The 25,875-nt window shown below is 36.5% G+C and overlaps 1 protein-coding gene across 6 annotated transcripts in view; it reads right to left on the bottom strand.

Annotated features, from left to right (window-relative positions):
* Nucleotides 1-3,629: 3,629 nt before the first annotated feature.
* The window catches only part of FCHO2 (FCH and mu domain containing endocytic adaptor 2), a 131,912-nt gene continuing 109,666 nt past the window's right edge, over nucleotides 3,630-25,875 (bottom strand). For 2 of the 6 annotated variants that reach the window (XM_017527618.2, XM_017527619.2), the window contains 8 exons: nucleotides 24,390-24,449; nucleotides 20,616-20,727; nucleotides 17,708-17,863; nucleotides 16,901-17,033; nucleotides 13,209-13,408; nucleotides 12,382-12,446; nucleotides 8,375-8,539; nucleotides 5,606-8,057 (listed from right to left, as the gene is read on the bottom strand). In XM_017527618.2, the coding sequence (XP_017383107.1) occupies nucleotides 8,035-8,057; nucleotides 8,375-8,539; nucleotides 12,382-12,446; nucleotides 13,209-13,408; nucleotides 16,901-17,033; nucleotides 17,708-17,863; nucleotides 20,616-20,727; nucleotides 24,390-24,449 (914 nt within the window). In that variant the 3' untranslated portion in view covers nucleotides 5,606-8,034. Of the gene's footprint in view, nucleotides 4,864-5,605; nucleotides 8,058-8,374; nucleotides 8,540-12,381; nucleotides 12,447-13,208; nucleotides 13,409-16,900; nucleotides 17,123-17,707; nucleotides 17,864-20,615; nucleotides 20,728-24,389; nucleotides 24,450-25,875 lie in introns of those variants that run through there. The other 4 variants (XM_017527623.2, XM_017527620.2, XM_037738164.1 and 1 more) reach the window with 3 other exon arrangements.

Here is a 25,875-nt window from a genome sequence, read left to right as displayed (position 1 = left end):
GCTAAAGGCCTTCAGGAACCTGGCTCTATTCTTCTAGGCTCGTTCATAACTCTGGGCCTCTCATCTTTAACTACCTTGTCATATTCATTTCTTATAGAACCGTAAGGTCACAATTAATCCTGCCACTGGAACTCCGGATGTCCTTGGCTTGTGAGCTCTATCGTGGACTTGTAAATCAACCTGCACCCCTGAAAGGCTCCCCTCTGGAGGAAACCTCAACTGCAGGGCCCCTTCATGCCCCATTTCAGCAGGAAGTAAAGAGGTTTGACACCCCATTCCAACAAAAGTTGAAATTTCCTATTGAGAGGGGGAAATGAGGGAATGTTTTCTCTTTCCAGGTCCATTGGTGGGGATGTAGTTTTAAGGGCAAGAATTTCCCAGCGTCATGCCCCCATCCCATCTCTCTCCATCCGGAAGTTTTAACGGTTTATGTTTGAATTTTGAGGGCACGGGAAGTAACTAAAAGTCACTCACTCCAGCGGAAGTTCTGAGGAACTCCTTTCATTGGCCCAGAGTCTTGGAGAATGTGGGGGTTCCTCCCAGGATAAAAGTCCTTATCCACACACCTGGCCGGATTTCCCCTCTGGAATCCCCTTCCACTCTTCATGGAAGTCTTTCTCTTCTCCTTTCCTTCTCTCTACTCAAATAAAATCACTTTGCTACAGCACTTCTTGGGTCAGATATTTACTTTTATAAGCATATGGTGCACCTGCAGTGGTCCCATCGCTTATTCTTTGAGAGGTTGGAGAACCCAGCATTCTCTTGGGGTAGTTCTGCCTCACCAGCACCCAAGAAAAAACCCAGTTATATTATCTTTTTCATAGTCTGCAAACCAAATTTCTATTTTTAGTAGTTATTAGCAATCCTCTATGTTTCGCACATTTCATATGACTTGTTTTCTTTCAGGAGGAAAAAAAGTCTGCTCATATATATGAATCTAATTTGTAATCCCCTCCCCCTTTTTAAGCTGAGAACAACTTGATCATATTACATACAAAAAAAAGGAAATATTTTATTGCCAACCCATTTTGTTCAATAAAAAATGTACGTTTTTTTGTTGTGTATCCTTTAACAAATTATTTTGGCTATAGTTTTGGCCTTTAACCTTTGTATTAGAGATATACAGTCTGGGACCACCGTTATACATGGAGTCCATAATTGTAAGCCCTCTTAAAGAAAAGAGCCTGTGCTTCTTTTGGCTTCAAAGCCCCCACGTCCTGAAAAACTGGGTAGGAAAGAGGTCATTACTGATCATGTTCCTTTGAAGATGTGTGAAATGTTTACACTGTGAATTTTTCACTGACTTCCTCCTAATGAGCTGGTACCTCAAGGGGTTCTCCCTAATCTCTGAGTGGGAAAGTGGGGTCAAAGATCCCAGGACTACTAAATATTGTGAGTGTCATCAACTCAGATCAAAAGAAAGTAAAGCAAGCAACTGCAATTTTGCACTGACAGGATTCTGATTCTGATGTATACAGTCAATCACCAACCTTAAAGATCACCTTACCTCAAGCAGATATCCTGGTCGTCTGTCATTCTGAAATATGTGTAAGTGAGCCCATGCAAATTAGCATGAAGATGGTTTCAAAGCATGCTTTTTACACTTCCTGAAAAATTTGAAATTAACTCAGTAAGTTTCCCAACTAATGGAAGCATTTCATTGAAAGAAAGTAGAAAAACCAAAACCTAATCTTTGTTGCAGGCTCATCATTCTTTAGGTTACTCTTTTTGGGAACTTCAATGGTGCAAACAGTCACTATTCATTGAGTATGTGACGACATTAAGGTTCTGAACTTAAAAGGCTTTTAATTTTGCCAAAAGCTACCCTCTGTCACTTCTCTGGATCACACTTTCTTTCTTTTTGAGACAGAGCCTTGCTCTGTCACCCAGTCTGTTGTCAAGTGGCACAATCTCAGCTCACTGCCACCTCCACCTCTTGGGTGAAAGTGATTCTTGTGCCTCGGCCTATGGAGTAGCTGTGACTACAGGCATGCGCCACCACGCCCAGCTAATTTTTTGTATTTTTAGTAGAGAAAAGGTTTCTCCATGTTGGTGAGGCTGGTCTCAAATTCCTGAGCTCAGGCAATCTGCCGGCCTCAGTTTCCCACAGCGCTAACATTACAGGAGTGAACCACCACACATGGCCAACACTTTTCTTAAGAGAGTAATTTGGGCAAAATATACTCCCAGAAAAAAGAACTGATTCTGTATTCACTTAGGCAAAACAAACAAACAAACAAAAAACATGACATTTGGCTTTGAGACCAAAAAGAATAAAAATTAGATCAGGAATCTACTTCATACATTAACAAACAAAACCAACCAAACAAAAAACCTGGCTATATTGGTAGAACCAAGTGGAAGGGCAAAGCAATAATCAAAATAGGAAAATCCTTACGTGAGGAGAACTTTGTACATCAACAGAAGGTTCAACTTGCATTTATGCAACTATTTTTCAAAATATAGTTTCTAATTGTAGATGTAATATGTACTCATTATAAAAAAATTTAGACAACACCTAACATTGTTAAAAATAAAAATCCCACCACCTATAGATTATAACAGCTTGGTAAATGCTTTTCCAAGAATTTTTGCTCTAAATGTATTATTATTATTTTTTTGAGATGGAGTCTCACTCTGCCGCCCAGGCTGGAGTGCAGTGGTGCGATCTCGGCTCACTGCAGCCTCCATCTGAGTTCAAGCAATTCTCCTGCCTCGGCTCCAGAGTAGCTGGGATTACAGGCATGCACCACCACAACCAGCTAATTTTTGTATTTTGGTAGACAGGGTTTCACCATGTTGGCCAGGCTGGTCTTGAACTCCTGACCTCAAATGATCTGCTCGCATAGGCCCCCCCCAAAGTGCTGGGATTACAGGTGTGAGCCACTGCCCCTGGCCGGATGTATGCCCTTTTAAAAACAAAAATGGCATGTTATCTTTTACCATTTAATAATATTACGGCAATATCTCAATATCAGCGATTGTGGATCTTCACAATTATTTTTAACAGCCACATAGTATTTCACTATGTGGGAGTTATTCAGCCAACCTTCTCAATTTTGTCATACTACAAACAATGTTGCAATAAATATCTTTGCATACATAACTTTGCTTATTTGTCTCATATTTTCTTAGGGCAAATTCTCAAGTGAATTACTAGTTTACATGATACACAGATTTAAAAAAAATTTTTAAAGCTTTGAATTCAAATTGTTATCTAGGAAGGTTATACTAGTTTACTGTTCCTAAAGATAAAAAGTTGAATACTTATTTTCAAGTTCATCCTGCTCATTGCTGAGTTCACACTGTTTAAAAAATTGATTAAAAAGTTGATTTGGATGGGTGCAAAGACTTACTTGGCAATATGCTATATGGAAACATGCCTGAACCAGCAGAAATTCAGTGTCTGACTGCTGGCCAGCTCACTTTCAACCATTCCTAGCCCCTTCTCCTTTACCCACCTTCATTATGAAGGCTACTTGTTTTCTCTGCCTGTCTTACATAATTTTGGCCAATAGAATGTAAACAGAAATGTGCTAGGAGCTTCTGGAAAAGCTTTTACTCTTTGGACAAAAAAGACATACTGGAACTGTCCCTTCTAGCTATGGATGTAAACATACAGTCTGGAGCAATGGCTGCCACATTGCAACTATAAAGAAAAGCTGAATAACTTGTTCTGACCAATGTCAACAACGGGTAACTTGCACTGTGATATGAAAAAAAAAAAAAAAAAAAAGTGTCTCTGTTTAAACCAGGGGACCCCAACCCTCAGGCTATGGGCTGGTAGTGGTCCAGCAGGTGAGCAAGCATAATGAGTTCTGCCTCCTGTCACATCTGCGGCAGCGTTAGATTCTCATAGGAATGTGAACCCTATGGTGAACGTTAGGGCTCTAGGTTGTACACTCCTTATGAGAATCTAACTAATAACTGATGATCTGAGGTGGAACAGTTTCATCCTGAAACTATCTTCCCACACACACAACCCCATGCATGGAAAAATTGTCTTCCACAAAACTGGTCCCTGATGCCAAAAAGGTTGGTACTGCTGGTTTAAACCATTCTTAATTCTGTTTTCTGTTACTTGAGGCTAAAAACATCACTGACAGACAAAACACTCATGCTAAAAAGATAAGCAATGGTTTCTGAGTTATCACAAATGTTCATTCAGAAATGATCATTGTGAGGAATATGGAAATAAATACATATTTAAAGAAACAGATAAATTAGCTACATATAGTAAGAAATCATGGAAAAAACCTTTAATACTGAGAGCCACCAACACCATTAAACATACGCTAGGAGAAAAGAACAAAGAAAGTAACAAAATGAAGGGGTGGGGTACGTGGCAGAGGGTTACTCTGTTTATCAAAACCCCATTTTCTTCCTGGGCACACAATTAAACTACATTTTCCATCTTTTTTTTTGCAGTTGGTTGGAGCCACAAGATTAAGTCTTGGCTCATGGAATATAGTCGGAAGTGATGATGCCAATTCCGGGCCTGGCCCCTAAAAACTCCCATCTAATCTTTGCTCTTTCCCTATCTGCGGGCCAAATGAAGATTTTAAGCAAAATTACAGACAGGAAAGAGCCTAGGTCCCTGAATTATTATATGGAGCAGAACTCCTCCTCGAACCTACTTATGACTGTAATAAGAGCAATGCAGTATTGAGTTTAGCTCCTGGGGTCAGAGGGTTGTTTATTACAGCAGCTAGCATCATTTAGTCTAATAGAGGTGGGAATAGGATGAAGGGGAAAAAGAAACAAGAAAAATGATGGGCATATGGTATGAATGGTGAGTGCTATCTGATCTTTCCACAGGTTCCTCTGCCCTGGTCTACCTAAATAAATTAAGCTGTTCCTTTTCTAACACAGATTGGCAACATTTTCTTTCTTTCTTTTTTTTTTGAGACAGGGTCTCAGTTGGTCACCCAGGCTGGAGTATAGTGGAGCAATCCCAGCTCACTGCAACCTCCACTTCCTGGGTTCAAGCAAGTCCCCTACCTCAACCTCCCAAGTAGCTGGGACTACAGGTATACACAACCATGTCCAGCTAATTTTTGTATTTTTTGGGAGAGTCAGGACTTCACCATGTTGGCCAGACTGGTCTCAAACTCCTGACCTCAAGTGATCCGCCCGCCTCAGCCTCCCAAAATGCTGGGATTACAGCCATGTGCCACTGCACCCAGCCCAAAATTTTCAATAGCTAAGATAAATTATTTCTTTTTTAATTTTCTTCTTTTACTCCTTCCTAAATCTACTGTTTCGGGAGGCTTGATTGTCTTGACTAATTCTTTGGAACATTAGGATTTTTGAACATCAGATTTGTGTTCTTGAGCAACTGATGAGGAAAAAAGTCTTTGCTAAAATTTAACATCAATTTAAATACATCTTAAAATACATTAAAAATAATTCCTTGTTAAACAATGTTGACATTTTGGGATATACTCCAAATTAAGTTTTCTATATAACCAAAAAATAACTGTTCGATCTGTATGCCTCTTCAAACAGCAGGACAAAGTTAAAAACCAAGTACTTGGCCAGTGCCTTGTTCTAACATCTACGATATAGCTATTACTATCAAGTACAAAGACACATAAACCAATTGTTAAATTATATATTACATGTTTATTAAGAACACAACTTTTATGTAAAATTTACATTTAATGAAAAAAATCAAAAATATTTACAAAATCTTGGAAGACAGATGTGCATTGTTTTAATTACAACCCAAAGTAGTAAATAACAATCCTTAAAAACTCACATTTGTTAGAGTTGTGTTTACAAATTCTTGGTTAAAGAGGCAGCTACAAAGTTTATCACTATATATAAGCAAGAACCAGCTTGCAAGGTACATATCCCACTGAAAATCTACTGGTCTCTTTTTACACCATTAGTGGATTTTTAAAAGAAAAAAAATCAATATAAACTCATATGGCTTCAACATTGTAACCTGTACCCAATACTTGGTATGAAGACTGTGGCATATTAAGAAAGTGCTGAAGTTTAACCATTTGACTAATTTGTACATTTTTAGGTAATACTTGATTAAAAACAAACATGGTGAGAACAGTGTCTGAATTCCGATAATAAAATATTAACTGCTCAATAAAAGCAGTTTGATTGCAAAGCAGATTACAGTTAGAATTCTGGTAAGGGACTGCAATTGGCATTTAAAAGAGCACAATGTAAGAGTTAGAAATTCTAATTTTGCTCACTATTTAGTAAAGGTTAGCATTTTCGCAAATTATCTTATGTGTCGCTTTAGTCAAATCTAAATTTAGAATTGGGCTAACATTGAATATATATATAAAAAAGCACATACTGTGTTATATATTGCTAAAGAGTAGATTTTCTGCTGTATTTAGTATAGCAAGATGTTACATAAATGTCTAGTAATAGGGGTTTTATTTTCTGTGAAGCTTAACGGAAGAATTAGTGATTTTATTTAAATTATGTATAACACAATTTATCACTTCTACTAGGAAAATAAAGGACATTCATATTTATATTATAAATGAAATTCCCATTTGTAAATTATGAAACCTTTTCCAAAATATTTTATTTCTTTAATTAATCAAGATGTGCTATTAAAGTTAGGTTTCTTACTAACTTTTAGTATTGGTAGTTTATTTTTAGAAATGTTTAATCAAATACATCACTTCAAATAATTTCCCTATTTTTACCAAGAAGAAATTAAGAATTAAAATGTACAAATTGGTAATTTTTCCGATTTTTGAAATAAAAACAAATGGCAGTGCTTCTCCTTCTGTTTTAAAAATTAATCTTCTATAAAATGTAGTCCTCACAAAATACCATAAAACTCATGTTCACAAAACAATCAGTAAATGTGTAAATTTTCAATGATAAAGTGTCAAGGAAAATGCTAAACTGAAAGTTAAAATACCAGTTACTAATTTAGCACTATAGTTTTTAGAATTTGTCTGTTTCAAAATTTATACACTTTTGATGAAGTTAATATAAAGTATCTGAAGGTAATTTTTTCTCCTGTAAACACATGCCATTGGGTTTATTTTCTCTTTCTAGTGGCTACAGTGTATCACCAAAGAAGTGAGCCAGGATTCTTAAGTAACCCTTTATGACTCTGAATTCCCTTCCCAATTGCAGGCCAAAAGTATTTACAAAAATTGCAAATATTTTATAAAAGTGATTGACCACTGTAAGATTCTGAACAGAAGCTCCAGACTAAGAAAAAAACTGAGGCACATTAATGAACATAAACTGTATAGGCACATCTCTGGCTTATGTTATTGTTTTAAAAGGCACACATTATGCAATTCCATATAAAAATAAATTAAATCTACAGCATTAATTCATCAAAAAAAATCACAACTTCTATAAAGTTAACTGCAGAAGTAAATTTCTCTGCTGTCATTTGCAAGCTTATTTTAAAACACATTGCACTTGAGAATTTTTTTTAAATCACATAAAACATCACTTGTACTTTATTAATATGTTTATGAGAATCAAATTATAGATTTTTTGCATACAACTTGAACTCTGGTCTGATTACCTTATGGCACATAACTCAATTTGATTGAGTGTTCTGAGTTAACATTACCCAAAACGAGAATTCATGTTCTATTTGTATCCACTGAATATCAAACTTACAAAATTTCAAAGCTATCTCTAACTCTAAAAATTTATGGAAAGCTAAATTACTTTGTGCTTGCTCTCCTGAAATTTTAGGCCTGATATTACACTATAACCCCTTTTTTCAACATAGACACTGGAAATAATTTAAAAATTAAGCCTATAAAAACTTCATTTTTTCTGAGAATCTGAATAAATGTGCTTCCTGAATATTGCAGTTGATCATTTACAACACAGAGAATCATTTCAGTACTATTTCTTTAAACAACTCACTTTAAAAGTGCGATTTAATGTTTGTAGTCAGCTCTCAAATATGTCTAAGTTTGAAAGACATCATACAAGTTAAAATAGTGTTTGGAAAGAACAGATAATGCAGAATGGCAGGTTTGTGCTCCCCGGAGCCAAACCACTTTCCCATGTCCATCAACAATCCGCCAGGTATCGTCCTGAAAAACACCAAGCAGACCTTCACAATTAACAATTTCAAATGCACTCTAAGGACATTTTCCATTGTGGTTATCAATACAAAACTCTAGTTCCCATCTGCTATTTACAATGTGTTAGAATCAGATCACAGCTGTTCGGCTACATTGACCATAAGTACTCTCTCTCCCAGGAGTGTCTCTACCTGGCACCTTGTACCAAGGGTTAAAGAAAAAATTTCCATGCCTTTAGATTATAAATTGCTTGACAGTTTTTCAGTAACTGTTAGAATATAAATGTTTCTCATGTACATTAAAAAGTTTAAAATCTTCTAACTTACCAGTGGCAAACCGCTTCTTTATTAAGGAAAGCCTATAGCCAGTGCCTACAAGTTCGAAATCTACTCCTGAAAGGGTACTTCCCTCACTGAGGAATTGCACTGCAAGTGTCGTGGGTTTACTAGGGCCTTCTGAAAGATCAAATTTTGCTCGGAGGGAGCCAGAACCTACAAAGAAAAGAATAAAGAATTTACACAGGATAAAATACATTTCACGCAAAATAGAATCAAATGAGCATGTAAGCTAAACTATTATCAGTCCTGTGCTACATTCATGAGATGTGCACAGTGAACAAACCATTATCCTGTTTCCAAATCAGGTTTTTTTCAGTGCATATGAACTTTAATTAAGAAAATAACCCATGCTTTTATTTGACTCAATACTAATCTTCAGAGACATTTACTAATGGATTCCTATGCTATATGCATGTTGAGGTGAGTCAAAAGAAAAGAAGGAAGTAATTGAGGACAGCCCAGAGAAAAACGCTAGGAGGGATATAAGTGGCATAAAGTAAAAAAAGAATGTTGAGTACCAGATCATCGGAGTGGAAGAAGTAAAGATGGAAAGGTAACTATGGTTGGGAAGAGTTGTATAACATTGCTATTTTCTATTTACTTTTTAAAATTTTACTGGTCTAACATAAAGCTAAGTAGGTATTTCTGAGGTGTTTTGTTTTTGGTATCCCCACTTATTCAGTATACCTGTCTAATGGAATGGCAGGAAGAGTAAACCAAAAATTAAAATGAATATAATCAGTGCTGTAAAGGAGTTCTGAGGAGCTACAGACACAAAGCACCTATCTCAGCTGAAAATTATAAATGGTGGTGGGGGATGACGGTGTGTATTTTAGGCAGAAGTTACCAAAGGTAGAAAGACAGAGCATGATGTATTTAAGAAACTTGCATCTGTATCACATTAGCTGGAGAACAGGATACAAGTAGAGGGGAGTGGCAGATGAGATTGGAGTGGCAGCACAGGCCAGGCCATGGTAAGAAATTTATGATGTAACCATGGGGAATCACCAAAGATAAGAAAGACAAGAACATTTCAGATTAGTGTCTTAAAAGGGAAGAGAAGCACGAGATGCAAGGTTGGGAGACCAACTGCAAGTCAAAACAGTTTAGAACTTTAGATGTCAGGAGTGGGGGATTTGAACTAGGGCTAAGGAAAAGGAAAGATACTAAGAAAGTTATTTGAAAGCTATTTAGGAGTTGGAATCAAGAAGTGAGAAGGGAGGAGTCTAGGAGGGTTCCCAGTTTTCTGGGTAGAACAAATGGACAGAAATGCTAGGTACTAGCAGTAAGATCCTGTGATCTCCTGCACAGAAATTTAACACTACACAGATAAACGTAAACAAGATGTCACAACACCGACCCAACTTGTATTATTGTGCTTGGTCACTGTAGATCAGTAGTGGAGATGAACAGCATGCTGCCTTATTCTTCATTACTGTCCAGGCCCTCAAACTTTTTCAATTCTTGATAAGCAGTTTGGTTGTACAAAAGTTCTACCATAGGCCAAGAGCAACAACCTTAACAATCACCTTAAAAATATTTCTTGTCCCTCTTCTGAGTACAGAGTCAGTAACAGAAAACAGATTTCTATTTTACAGTATTGAGTCTGGCTCTGTCACCCAGGCTGGAGTGCAGTGGCACAATCTCAGCTCACTGCAACCTCTGCCTCCCGGGTTTAAGTGATTCTCCTACCTCAGATCCTGAGTAGCTGGGACTACTGGTGCGCACCACCAAGCCCAGCTAATTTTTGTATTTTTAGTAGAGATGGAGTTTCACCACATTGGCCAGGCTGGTCTCGCACTTCTGACCTCATGATCCACCCACCTCAGCCTCCCAAAGTGCTGGGATCACAGGCATGAGCCATCGTACCAGGCATATTTTACAGCATTCTTATTTGGATATTTATTTCTTTTTTTGAGACAGGGTCCCTCTAAGGACCAGGCTGGAATGCAGTGGTGCAATCTTGACTCACCGCAAGCTCTGCCTCCCAGGTTCAAGCCATTTTCATGCCTCAGCCTCTTGAGTAACTGGGACTTGAGGCAAACACCACCACACTCAGCTAATTTTTGTATTTTTAGTTAGAGACAGGGTTTCGCCATGTTGTCTAGGCTGGTAACTACTGGCTGCAAATGATCCACCTGCGTCAGCCTCCCAAAGAGCTGGGATTACAGGCATGAACCACCATGCCTGGCCATGGATATTTCTTTTTAAAGGCTTGACTAACCACATCAGAAGCCATATTTATAAGATTTCTCCATTTCCTCACATAAATACCTGATACGGACACTTAAAATCTGGTTAGAAAACTTGTGTCTTATTTTTGAGAGAACAAATTTTTTTGTAATTATTTACAATAGTATAGTTTCATTAAATTGGGGAAGATGATATCCTTTTGTCTTTCTAACTGGTTATAAACCCTTAATGCAAATACGATTGCTGGTTTACTTCAAATTAAACTAGGAATTTCAGCTTGGCTCACAAAAAACTATGTATTAATAGCTAGGATTAAAGTCAAATGTAGTTGGCCAGCTGAAAATGGGCAACCTGTAAGTACTAAGCAGCAAAAAGGAAACTGCAGATTTGCTTGGTTATCTCACCCAATGTATGGCTCCCCAGTAAAAGTCTATCTAATTGGAGACTAGGCACTGGGCGTGGTGGCTCACGCCTGTTATCCCAGCACTTTGGGAGGCCGAGGCGGGCAGATCACCTGAGGTCAGGAGTTTAAGACCAGCCTGGCCAACGTGGCAAAACCCCATCTCTACTAAAAATACAAAAATTAGCTGGGTGTGGTGGTAGGCCTGTAATCCCAGCTACTCGGGAGGCTGAGGCAAGAGAATTGCTTGAGCCTGGAAGGCAGAGGTTGCAGTGAGCCAAGATCCTGCCATGCACTCCAACCTGGGCAACAGAGCAAGACTCCATCTAAAAAAAAAATAACCTGAAACAACAATAAGAAAAGTTATTGGAGACTAAAATTAGGCATTCAAAGAGGACAGAAGAATTCTCTTTTAAGAGAAAATAAAACTATTTAATGTTAAAGACTTAGCTATCCTGATAATTATATCCTTATTATAAGTTGAGTTATAGAAGTGATCAGCAAGCAGAGCCTTTTCCTCAGCATTATGAACACAAACAGATGCAGACTTAGTGAGAGAAAGCATAACTTGCTTTTCCTTAAAATAATCATCGGAAAATTGAAGGCTGTTGATGGTTAGCTTTAATAAGGGGAAATGGCCAGGAGAAAGGTTCTTTTAGAGAAATGGAGAAGGCAAGGGGGCTTTTGTTTTTGAGACAGAGTCTCATTCCATCACCCATGCTGGCAGTGGCACAATCTCAGCTCACTGCCACCTCCACCTCCTTGGGTTCAAGTGATTCTTATGCTTAAGTCCCCCAATTAGCTGCAATTACAGGTGTGAATCACCACGCCCAGTTAATATTTGCATTTTTAGTAGAGATGGGGTTTCACCATGTTGGCCAGGCTGGCCTTGAACTCCTGACTTCAAGTTATCCACCCACCTCAGCGTCCCAAAGTGCTGGGATTACAAACATGAGCCACTGCACTGGGACAGCAAGGAAACTTTTTAAAAGCCTGGAATCTTATAGATGATTTCTGGGAGGTCAGGAGAATCCCAGTAATAGAATGTTTAACTAAACTGTGTTAAATCAGTTATCAGGTTACCTATGTGGGACAGATAGTTCTATTTCTTTAAATTTATTAAAATTTCTCTTAATGTTCGTATGTAATATAAGAAGTATTTACATAATGTTTATGAAGTTATGGCAAAAGAAATTCTTTTTCTTACACAGAACACAATCTAGAGGAAATGTGTTCTGAATCTCAGCTGTTCTATTCCTATTAAAGGTATCAACTTCCACCTAGTGGTCAGTTCTAGAACTGAAGGCAAGAAATTCCAGGAGGAAATTACATAAACATGCCTTTAAAAAAATCCATTTTGGGTGACATAATTTTATAAACAAAAAAGGACGCACACACTTACCTCCATTTTCTGATTTTTCTGAAATACTGGATAATTTCCAAAAGGCTTTCATTTGTTCTGCATTCCTGCAATAAAAACCGGTTATCTTCAGGTTTTGTGCTAGGATAGTACCTGATACATGGATGGGACCTCGATAAGTAAGTGTATTTTAAATATTTTCACAACAAATATAGTGCTAAGTTTAAGTAGTATTAACTGGTGAAAATGTTTATGATACAGTATAAATAAATATAATGCTGTATCTTTTTCAATTAATGAAAGTTTACCAAATTATGTAATTCTTCTCATTCCTATTGGCTAGAGAAAGTAAAATGGAATGTGTATAGGGATCAGTACCTTCATTAGTCAAGGAAGACACATTATTAAACAAAGTAACTATAAATATAGAGTGGTTAGAGTCTATCCTAATACTAACAGAGGGGGCAAGAGAAGTGGTTAAGAGATGGGAGTAACTATTGAACACTAATTAGACAGGTGTTCCTGTTCCTAGAGATATGCCAGATGCTATATTTAATCCATAAAAAAATTATCTGTATTTTTTAAATGGAAAAAAAAAGATGTTTAGAGAGGTCAAGCACTTTGTCTAATGGTAAAGTTAGCATGGAATCATTCAAATCTGAGTGGTGTAAAACTAGTTTTGTTGATTCTGGATTAAGATTACGATGGTTTGACTAGTAAAATGAACTGCATCTTTTAAAGCACGGTTTCTACGGGAAAAGGCACTAAAACTTTTTAAAGTTCTAAGAAGACTTACAGAACCTGGGTTCTAGAAGTTTGGGATTACAACAAAAATTTAGCGGGAATCCAGAAATACATGTTTAACTTACCATATTGCAGGGGGAAGGGACTGCATGTTTGTTACTCCTCCATCCACTGGTACTACCACCTGTATGTTGGAAAGCACACTAGGTGCCATCATAGCTTCTGGATTGTATTTATAATCCACTCTAACATCTGTGGTGTTAGCACTACATTTCCAGTATGTTGCAAGATTCAGAGGTGTGGACCGAATACCATTTGATGACACCTTTAAAGAGAAAGAAACAATTGTTTTTGGCCTGAAAAGTTAACAAGTCATGTTAGCAACATGGACTATAAGTCCACAGAATTGAAAATAGCTAATGAGGGGACTATCTGTTGGCAGAGTAAAGCAGACCCATCTCAAAGGAGTAAGGTCACTCTCAATGTGTGGACCTACTACAACCTACATCAAAATTGCTAAGTTACTTGTTTACAATGCATACTGTATTCCCTTATTTCCAACTGCAGAAAATCTGATTCAACGGCTTGGGGACTGGGCCCGGAAATCAGCATTTTATCAAGGAATTCTTATTTATGCATGTAAAGTATGAGAATTTTCAAACATTCAACACAGAATTCAAAGATTCTTCATGAATTATAAGAATTCAGATTTAGAACACTGAGAAAAAAGGTCACTATACAGTACCACAAGCCTGGAATTAGAATACTTCCAACCTCAAATGTTTAACTTTAATCATGTGACTTACAGTAAATGGTATAATTCCTTCAAATTCTTAAGCTCCTTGTCCAACAACTCCTTTTAAAGGAGACCTACTCTGACCGCTGTTTAAATTTACACTGAAAATTGTATTTTCAATCTTCCTTACCTTAGTCTACACTTTTTTTTTTCCCATATCATAACTAACACAGAATTTAATTTTCTAACACAGAATGTTATTACTATTATTTTGAGGCAGGGTCCCAATCTGTTGCCCAGGCTGGAATGCAGTGGCATGCTCAAGGCTCACTGCAGCCTCAACCTCCTGGGCTCAAGCAATCCTCCTGCCTCAGCCTCCCTACTAACTGGGACTACAGGCATGTGCCACCACACCTGGATAATTTTATATTTTTTGTAGAGATGGAGTTTCTTTATATTGCTCAGACTGCTCTTGAACTCCTGGACTCAAACGATCCTCTTGCCTCGGCCTCTCAAAGTGCTGGGATTACAGGCAAGAGCTACCATGTCTAGCCCATAGAATATCACTTATCTTTACTGTCTCCCTGTCCTACTCCCAGCAATTACATGCACTGAATAATACCTAACTGTTGAATAAATAAACACCTGTCAGAAACTTTAAATCAATTTCAGTGGCAGCACTTTTTTACTCTTTAAGTATTTATTTTCTAGAAACATAGCCATTTTAATAAAATTACCCTATTAAAAACTCAAACAATAGAGAAATATAAAGTAGGAAATTTATCCCTTGCAATTTTTGTTCCCACAGTTACCATCCTGCCAGACTCTTTAGGCATATGCAAACACAGACCCATGCCATTCTTTTTAATGGCTATAGTAATTCATTTAATTTCTTCCTCTGCTGATGTGTATGTACTTAGGTGGCTCCTAAACAATGCTACAGTGAATATCCTTTGTGCCGTATCTTCACCCAATTGTGTATTTCTGAAGATTTCTTTAAGTGGAATTGTTGAATTAAAGGTTACATCTTTCAACAATCTAACAGAATTGCCTTCTAAGAGGTTTTACTTGCACCCAATTAACAAGTGATCATACCCTTCTTGATACTGGATAAAGCAATCTTTCATTTTTGTAAATCTGATGGGCTAAAACTGATACCACATTGTTGTCTCAGTATTTACTGCTCTCATTACTATTGACATGGAGCATCTTTCCATAGGTTATCTGTCTATTGAGTTATTTGCCTGTTACTTGCAAATTTATAAGGGCTCTTTATTACCCTTTGTCCATCTTATGTGTCATAAATACTTTTCCCTCAGATTAAATACTGATTGTGTTTAAGGGTTTAACCAAATATTTTATACACACACACACATTTATTTGTCAAATATCTCATTTTCTTTTTACATGGCTTCTGGGTTTCATATCATACTTAGGTCTTCGGCACTTCAAGATTAAAGTATGTAATAAATATTTATTACATATATACACACACAGAGAGATAAATATACGGTTGTCCCCAGTATACTTGGGGGGTTGGTTCCAGGACCCCTGTATATATACAAATCTGTGCATACTCAAGTCCCGTAGTTAGTCCTGTGGAATCCACAAGTAGAAAAAGTTGGCCCTCTGTTTATACCTGAGTTTTGCATCCCACAATTACTGTATTTTCTATCAGTGTTTGGTTGAAAAGAATCCTCGTATAAGTGGACCTGTTTAGATCCTTGTTTAAGTGTCAAGTGTATCTTCGCCCATGACTTTATTTTAGTACATTTATGGTTTATTATTATTAAACGTTTGATACACACGGATTTTATTTTGGCTAAAAGTATAAGTTAGGGATTCAGCTTAATTTTTTTCCCAAGTGTCTAGCTTGCTATCCTCAATATCATTTATTGAAAAATTCATCATGTGCACATTGCCTTGAAACGCTACTATGTCATAAGCAATTTTCCATTTATTCTTAGACCTGTTTCTGGATACTCTATTTCATTCATCTGGTCATCTACTGCTGCATTAGTTTCAAACGATTTTAAATACTGTTGCCTTATAATAAGCTTTCCCATTAAAGCTAAAATATTACTCCACTTTACTGTTTAAAACATTTCTTGCCAGGAGCAGTGGCTTGTGCCTGTAATCCCAGTCACTCAGGGGGCTAAGGCTGGAAGACTGCTTGAGCCCAGGAGTTTGGGGCTGCAGTGAGATATGATCATGCTACTCTATCCTGAGCAAGAGAACGAGACTCTGTCTATTTAAAATAAAAAATTCTTGACTTATTCTCCTAAGCTTTATTCTTCCAGAGAACTTGAAATGACTGTCAAGCCTCCAAATACAAACGCATAACTCTACAGGGTTTCTGATTAGGATTACATTAAATGTATAAGTTAATTGAGAATTAGCTAAACTTTTACAACATGAATCTTCCCATATTCAAGTCACTAGAGACTGTGTTGTTTCTTCCTCATTGTTTTATTGTAAGTATTTTTCTCTACCAGTTTTTCTAATTGGTTTTGAAAGTTATTAATTTTTATATTAATTTCTGCCGACCACCTTATTAAATGCCCTTATGTCAAACAGTTCTTCAGTTGGTTCTCTTGACTCTTCCAGGAATATATCACCTGTAAGCAGTAATAATTTTGGTTCCACTTTCTCAGTATTTATTACTGCTTATTTTATTCTCTTACCTAACTGTACTAGCTAACATATCCAGAAAACTCTTATATATTAACAGATCTACTAATGGGCATTAAGATACACTAATGGGTATCTTTGCCATTCCTAACTTTAATTGATTACTTTGGGAGTTTCATTGTTAAGACTGATACTGCTGGTCTTTCAAGGTTAAGGACAAGTTTACGCATGGATATTTACTCAGTATTTTAAACATGAATAAACAGTGAATTTTACCAAACTGGTCAAAATCTCCACTGCCTTACAGATTTTCTAATTTCAAAACATCCCTGAATTTCTGGAAAAAAAAAAAAACTGACTTGGCTTTGACATACTTGTTCATTTAATTATACGCTAGATTCCAATTGTTAATATATTAATTTAGAATGTTTGCAAGGACATGACACTCACCTGATACTTTAACACATCTACATTATAATAAGAAGCAGCTGGATTTTGCTCTGACAGCTTCTTGAGGTAGACAGTAACAGCTTGCATGTTCATCCAAAAATCTTTTGTGTTGCAATCACATTGTGATGGATCACTACATGTATAACAAATATATTTGTTATTTTATTTCACTTATTTTTATCTTTTGCCTCTGTGTAGTAATTTGGTAACCTGGGAAAAAAACTAGTAGAAATAAACCAAGAGGTAGGATGAAGGAAAATTAGATCAGGGGATGAAGAAGGAAACATAGTAGAAGCTTGCTTGAAAGATGAGAAGATGGAGAGATAGAAAAGAATCTTAAAATAACTATTAGCACCACTGAAAACAAAATAAAAAGATAGCAGACGGATAATTAATAGAAATAATTTTGGTACTGTTTTCAAATTGAATACTATTATTTCAAAGAAGGGAAAAACAATTTTTTTTTGAGACAGGATCTAGCTGTCACCCAGGCTGGAGTGCAGTGACACAATCTCGGCTCACTGCAACCTCTGTCTCCCAGGCTCAGGGGATTCTCCCACTTCAGCCTACCAAGTAGCTGGGACTACAGACATGCACCATCGCGCCCAGCTAATTTTTGTACTTGTTTTTTTTGGTAGAGATGGGTTTTTGCCATGTTGCCCAGGTTGGTTTCAAACTCCTGAGCTCAAAGAGATCCACCTGCCTCAGCCTCCCAAAGTGTTGGGATTACAGCAGTGAGCCACTGTGTATGGCAGGAAAAAATTCTTAAAAAGATATTTCAATCTTTAAAACAAAAAGTACACAAACCTGAACACAAGCTGTGCATTTGGAAGAATCTGCTCTAGTCTGCTGATATTTTTCACCCTGAAGCACAACACAGCTGGAGTGGGATTGCTGGTGAAGGCTTTAATAATTCCACTTGGAAATGACATTGTCATGTCACCAGTGATCTTCACAATACACCTAAAATGGGGATTTTTAAAGAAGTGTTTAAATAAAATGCTTTAATCTCCACCACACACACACACACACACACACACACACACACACACACACACAGTGTGTATATATATCCTTTATCATAATTATAAATTACCTTTTCAATATAATTATTTAAAATTATGTACATGAAATGGTATATTCATCTAGCATCATCGTTTCCTGGAAATGCAAGCACTTGGAGAATGTTCCTTCACTCTTTTGTGATAACCATTCCCTGCCTGACCTGTGAGGATGTTGCTTTTCTTATAATGCTATCCCTAGTTGTAGCTATTTTTCTCTTCCAAATCCCACAAAGCATTGCGCCTGGTGATGGTAGATGTCCCCCTTGCTCCTCATTGCTTCTTCCAACTCTCTATTCAACCAGGTTCCATTAGCAATCCTATCACATTCCCAAATCTATTAACTCTTTTCTTGGTCTTTTCATAGCTTCCCCTTTTATCTCTAACCTGCAATAGTCCTTCTGTCCACTCTTGGCTGATGACTGTGCTCTGAATTTTATTGAGGAAATAAAAAAATGACTTGTTCATACTCTCACTAGTAAATCTACCTAGCTTTTTATCCATATCTTCTGCCTTCCATACTGTTTCAACAGATAATCAATTTCTGCACCTCAGGCCAATCCCAGCAATTTTGTACTGGAACTCATTTCCTTTTTTTTTTTTTTTTTTAAATATATTTTATTGCACTTTAGGTTCTAGGGTACATGTGCAGAACATGTAGGATTGTTGCACAGGTACATACATGGCAATGTGGTTTGCTGCCTCCATCCCCCCATCACCTATATTTGCATTTTTCCCCATGTTATCCCTCTCCAATCTCCCTACCTCTCACTGTCCATCCCCTATTCCCCCCCAACAGGCCCAGTGTGTGATGCTCCCCTCCCTGTGTCCATGTGTTCTCATTGTTCGACACCTGCCTATGAGTGAGAATATGTGGTGTTTGATTTTCTGTTCTTATGTCAGTTTACCGGAACTCACTTCCTCTTATACACTGAAGGACTTCATTCATGTGATTGATCCCCTCTTTTTTCTGCAGGTCCAATTTTTTCTGTAAATACTGTTTCTTTCATTAGCACATATGTATGCTAACATATACATCATATTCAAAAAAACACAAAAACGAAAATAAATAATACCGTCCTTTGATTTCACCACCTCACTCCTGCTACCATTCCATTTCTCTGCTCTCACTTAGAGCAAAACATCCTGAAATAACTGCATCTGTTCTTTCCAAATATAGTTGTCTAGACTATATCAGCTTCAGCTCCTGAACTCCCTCAAAGCACACTTTCATCTCCACTATGCCACTAAAATCTCTCTTGTGAATGTCACTAATGACTTTCCATATTGTCAATGGTCAATTTTTCTTGACCTGTCAGGCAGTATCAGATATAGTTTCATATGTGCCATCAAGAAATGATTTATTCACTTAGTTTCTAGACACGGATCTATTAGTCCTCTCCTCACCTCTCTTGCTGCTTGCTCTCTCAAATTCGTTTGTTAGATCATTCTCATCTTCCTATTTTCCAAACACTGGAGGAAATCAAGACTTAGTTTTCAGATCTCTTTTCTAGCTACTCCTTAAGGCCACTGAGTATTATCTACAAACTAATTAATTACATTACCAAATATTTTATCTCTAGCCTAGACTTACTTCTTGAACTCCAGAATCATGTATCCAAGCATCAACTCAACATTTCCACTAAGATGGTTTAAACTTCAAACTTAGCATTTGAAGTTCAACCTCCAACAAATCTTGACAATTCCATTTTCAAAATATATTCAGAATCTCATTACCACTCATCACTTACCCTGCTAATACTGACATACAAGCCACCATCATCTCTCACCTGGACTTCTGTAATTAATCTCTAACTTTCTCTATCTACTCTGACTGCCCACCGTACCCCTCTGCCCCCAGTTTATTCTCCATAGAGCAACTGGAGTGCTCCTTTGAAAACATATGTAATTTCATCATTCCTCTGCTAAAAGCCTCTACTGGCTTTCCATATTACTCAAAATAAATTCCAAATTCCTTATCATGGCTTACAATGCCTAACTTGGTCTCCTACCTCTCCGGATTCATCTTTAAGTACTCTCTCTCCTGTTTACTCCTACTCAGTGACACGGTTTTCCTTGCTGTTTCTTGAATATACCAAATATGCTTTTGCTTTGGTATCTTACACTCACTGGTTCTCTCTTCCTGCAATACTCTTTCCTCAGATATCTGCATGTCTTGCTTCTCCATGCCTTTTAACTATCTGCTTAAACTAACCTTAAAAAAGTTTCCCCTGATCATTCTATCTAAAATAGTAGCCCTCCATCTAATGTTATTCTCTAGCCTCTACCCCTGGTTTATTTTTCTTCATAGTGTGTATCAATACCCAGTACATTCAGCTGTTTCTTTGACATTTAGTTTCCCTCACTATAATGCAAGCTCAGGAGAGAACTCTTTTGTTTACTCAAGTATCCTTAGTATACATATAACAGAGTCTGAGAAATAATAGGTTCTCAAGTATTTGATGAATGAATGTACATTGACTGTAATCATCAAATGACTATATTAGATAGCAAAAAGTCAGGTAAATAAATAACAGAAAACTGTAATCTACATAGAATCAAAATGTAATGCTTAAAATTTACCAGCAAGCCCCACCGCCTCCTCTACCCAACACACATACATACACATACAAGTATATATTTTAAAAACTAACTTGGTGGGATCTGCTCCTTTAAAGTAGGCATTAACAGATTCTGTAAGGGCGACTGCTACAGGCAAGGTGTCCTGATTTCCAAGGCTGACAGGGCTGGGACCCCGTGACACACCTAGAATATACACAATTTGTTAAAGCCTTCAGAAAGACATAAATATGAAGACAGTTAGATTTATATTGTTAGGTTTTCACAAATGACCCTATTGCTGGTTTCAATGATGTCCCATGTATAAATCTGGAGGCTAAGAAATATAGCATAAAACAAACTGGAGCATAATACAAAGGACGAAAAAACTCCAGGAAGACATGTCACACAGACACTTCTTTTAAATGGAAAGACAGAATGGTTAAACAATGTCAGAATAAAAAAGCCCTTGACTTAAAGAGCTAAAATTACAAAAATATGGCTTCAAAAATATTCAAATACCAAAGTCTTCCAGATTCTATCAATCATTGTTCAGGGCATAACTGAAGGCCAATTTAGGATCTTTGTATTTACTTTTATCCAAGTAGTAATGCTTCTTACCCTACTCATTATCATTATAATTCTCCTTAACCTCCTCTTTGTCTGGTGTTTATACTGTATTCCCACATTACTTTGTCTCAATAAATATTTGACTAATAACACTACTTAAAGAAAAATCAGTGTTTATGGAGCAAAATTAAAATGTAAACAAATTTACGCAAGTGTTCAGGTTTTTATTATTTTAAATTTAACCTAAATAAAGTATCCCCTCAAAATAGTGCATTCCCTTTGTTTTTCTTCACAAACACACTCTTCTTACTACTGTGTGCCTTACTGCTACTGCTACTGACTTTCCAAAGTGGGAGCATTTCACTTAATATACATAATGCAGTTTTGCAAAAATATATGAGTTTGTTATATTTCATACTTAGTGAAATAAAAAAATGAATAACCTAGGTCAAGACTTAATCTCTGAAATTTGAATATATGCTTTTCTTATATAAATATTACACAATGTTAACAGGTATCGGACATTCTTATTTCAGATGCACCTCCTATAGTAAAACACTGAGTTACTTCTGAGATACCTTAAATATTAATTCTGATAAAAATCAGTACTGGCTTTCTCCACCTCACAGCTAAATCTGAGGTGCTACAAATAGTGAAAAAAGATACTGTTAACTTGGTATTCTAGATTTTGAAGGAATTTTTATTTAGAAGGTTCTTCACATTTAAAAAGTTAATCACGAAATCACAACAGCTACTATTTATTAACCACTAACATGTGCCAGGCACTTTGCCAGGGGGACATGAAAAAAAAAAAAGGTGTCTTTTTGAAGCACAAGTACTAGCTTTGCAAAGCAGAAGCAAAACAAACAAAAAATGTGAGGGATGGGCTGGAGTGACGAAAGGACACCAAGATGAGGCTGGAAAAGTGCTCATGATCCAGATTAGGGTGTGAAAGACCTTTAATTTTGTCCTTTTGTCACTAGAAACCATTGATAATGTTTGAGAGAAATGTTATTAGGTTTTTATTTAGTAAGATCTCTCTGAACACAGAGTAAATCCTAGACTGAAGGGAAAAATGACTACTGGCAGGGAATCAAGTTTGGATCAGGTGAAGGTGGTTAGGTAAAAGCTAGAGTCCTGATCAAGCATCATTAGTTTTGGGATGTGAGAAGATATCAAGTGAAAAAAGGCATATTAAGTACAAATTTACTGATTATAACTATAAAAACATATGTGTGTACACTTGAAAATTTCACTGTAAATCTAACTTAGTTCAATCCACTTTTTTCCCTAATATATTGTTCTAAATAAGAGGGTCATCAGAAATTCAGGAAAACATATTTTCTGAAAAAGACAAAGGCTATAACAATCTTTTCAATTTTGTAACTGTGGTAAAATAAACATAACACAAAATTTACCATCTTAATCATTTTTAAGCATACAGTTCACCGGTATGGAATCTATTCATAACATTGTGCAACAACCACTATCATCCATCTCCATAACTCTCTTCATTTTATAAAATGAAAACCCTATACCCATGAAACAATAACCTCCACCAGTTTCCCCAGCCCCTGGCAGCCACCATGATACTTGCTGTCCCTGTAAGTTTGACTACTCTTAAGTATCTCATATAAATGGAATTATACAGTATTTAACTTAGCGAAGTGTCTTCAAGGTTCATAGCATGCTAGAATTTCCTTCTCTTTTAAGGCTGAATCATATTCTATTGTATGCAAATACCACGTTTTGCTCACCCATTCATGTAACAATGGACATAGGTTGTTTCTACCTTTGCTACTGTCAATAGTGCTGCTATAAACATGAGTGTATAACTATCTCTTTGAGGTTCTGCTTTCAATTCTTTTGGGTACGTATCCAGAAGTAGAACTGCTGGATCTTATGGAAATTCCATTTTAAATTTTCTGAGGAACAGCCATACTGTTTTCCACAGCAGCTGTACTATCTTATATTCTCACCAATAATGCATAAGCATTCTAGTTTCTCCACATCCTCACCAACATTGTTATTGTAATACTTTTTTAATTAAAGAAAATTATATTTTCTTAAATATGAAATTAATATATTCCCTGGCCAGGTGTACTGGTTCACACCTGTAATTACAGTACTTTGGGAGGCTCAGGTGGGAGGACTACTTGAACCCAGGAGTTTGAGCTTATAGTGAACTATGATCACAATCCTGAATTTCAGTCTGGACAATGGAGTGAGACCCTGTCTCATTAAAAGAAAAGAAAGTCTCTTGAGTAACTCACACAAATGAATATTTATATAAAGCTAATGGTAACATTAATGTCTACTACTGCTTTGACACGAAAAATTAAAGCAACCTGCATAAATATTCTTTTCAACAATCTAATCTGGGCACATAACAAGAGAATTCTTGAAATAGCTTCCCTGTAAATTACTGAACATTGGCAAGCAGAGAAAAGTATTGGAAAGTTGAAGAAAAAACCCGCTTAACATTTGGCATATTCCTTTTTGTGTTTTCTATTTTTGTTTCTCTTTCAAGATCATTTAGCACATGGATACTTCAAAAAAATGATTAAGAAATACGTACTTAAATAGTCTTTTAAAAAGTCTAAATGTATACTGTATTATTCCAAAAAATTTCTTAGAAATAAAAATTTGTTTTCTTAATAAGGATAAGGATAATTGTGGTTTCTAATTTTGGTTTAATTACATATTACATAATATATGTTACATATTTAGACAATTTTATGTTTTGAAAATGTAGATAGCTTATGACCCTGAAGTATGTAACAGGTACAGGGTACTTCTTATAACAATCAATGGATATTTATGTAGAATTCCTTTCCACTCAGAATAAAACAGAGACGCACTCCCCACTATCTCCTATCTCCATGCTTCTAACTTCATCTATATGGTTTTCGTATATGATAGCCTTTGCTCTACTAATTTAGGTAATAGAGGTTTTTTTTTTTTTAACTGACATATTCTGTTTACTTCTTTTTGGACCACTTCTTATCTGATTTTGATAGTTTTAAAATTAAGATTTATTAATACTTCTTAAAGCTGAGTTGAGGAAAGCAGAGAAGAAAATGCAAAAATACTGTGTTTTTATAGTTGGGGATTTGATATAATGGATCCTGTACAGCAATTTGATGGAATTAGCACAAAACTGAAATAGTTAATCTTAGCATAATTCTTGATTTCTGAGACACCATACACTTCTGGAAAAGGAAAAGTTAGGTAACAAAATATTTTAGATACACTTAAGGATCATTAGTCAACACATACATTTGCTTCTGATACAATACCTGGTGATGTCTCACAGTGCTTTTCAATTTCAGAGAGTGTCCCAATCAAATTATCATCTTCTATTGTATTTAAATAAAACAAAATAATGCAGAAAAAGAAAACATTTTCAAGAAACAAGAAGAATCAGAAACTTAAATCTAAACAGTGTTGAATAATCGTGGCAAAGAAAGAGAACTTTTTAGATAGATTTAAAAAATCTTTGTTGTACAAAATTCACATACAACCTGCCTTGCCTATATTATCACTGTCACCTGCTTTTGCTTGTTCTATTGCCAGTGCTGGGTCAAACCATAAACAAGTATGTGCCAATTCAATAGAAATTAAAGTTTCCATCACAAACAAACAAAAAACCTCCTGAATAATCTAAAGATAATGAAAAAAAGAAAAAACCACTAAAGCTAAAATAAGGTTACCCAGACTACCTGCCTGATTTCTAGTAGGCCCCAATTAGTTTTTTTAGGACTGAACATTAGATTCTTTGGGAAAAAATTAAAAGATGGAGAAAATGCTATGTTCGCAAAGGTACTAAGATGGTGACATCATGTTTAGACATTTAGACATCAAACCATTTTATATTTCATTCTAGCCTATATTACTTATCCTCTTTTTACAATGGCCACACACAAGATGCATTTCTCCTATGTGAGCCTCAGCAAATTAAAGTGGAATTAAGTCAGCTTAATTGGGGCTGTGGTTATCAAACTCAGTTGATATTAAAATCAGACCTGTAAGGCCTGTTAAACGATTGCTAGTTCCACTCCCAGGGTTTCTGATTTTAAAAATCTACATTTCTAAGAAGTATCCAGGTGATGCAGATGCTACAGGCAGTTCCAAGGACCTCACCTTGACCACTACTGAAATAGTGCTCAGTTAGTGCAAATCAGTGATTTGCATTATCAAGAATAAACCCATCACTCCTAAAACCAGCTACAATAAGTACCATCATAATTTTGATGAGAAGCTGTTGCTCCTACAACACAGCTGCTTTGTCTACGTGGCTTTGTGCTTTATTATCCTAACAATGGGTGAGAAAGGTACTAAGAATTTGTGGGAAAAACTGAGAAGTGATGACAAAAAACTTTTGAGCAAAGTCTAGATGTAGTAAAATACTGAATTTGTTTGGTGAGGTTTAGGTTCATATGGCTATGCCTAAGACAGGGATCCTGAACCCCCAGGCTGGTACCCAGTCACACAGAAGGAGGTGAATGTCATCTGTATTTACAGTGCTCCCCCTCCATCACTTGAATTACAGCCTGAGCTCTGCCTCCAGTGAGATCAGCAGCGGCATTAGATTCTCATAGGAGTGAGAAACCTATTGTGAACTGCAGATGTGTGGGATCTAGTTTGCATACTCCATATGAAAATCTAATGCCTAGGCCGGGCGCGGTGGCTCAAGCCTGTAATCCCAGCACTTTGGGAGGCCGAGGCGGGTGGATCACGAGGTCAAGAGATCGAGACCATCCTGGTCAACATGGTGAAACCCCG

The sequence above is a fragment of the Cebus imitator genome, unplaced genomic scaffold (genome assembly GCF_001604975.1).
Source record: "Cebus imitator isolate Cc_AM_T3 unplaced genomic scaffold, Cebus_imitator-1.0 Scaffold50, whole genome shotgun sequence".
Classification (NCBI taxonomy): domain Eukaryota; kingdom Metazoa; phylum Chordata; class Mammalia; order Primates; family Cebidae; genus Cebus; species Cebus imitator.
Note: the sequence above shows the minus strand (reverse complement) of the source record. Positions and strands in the feature narration are given on the sequence as shown.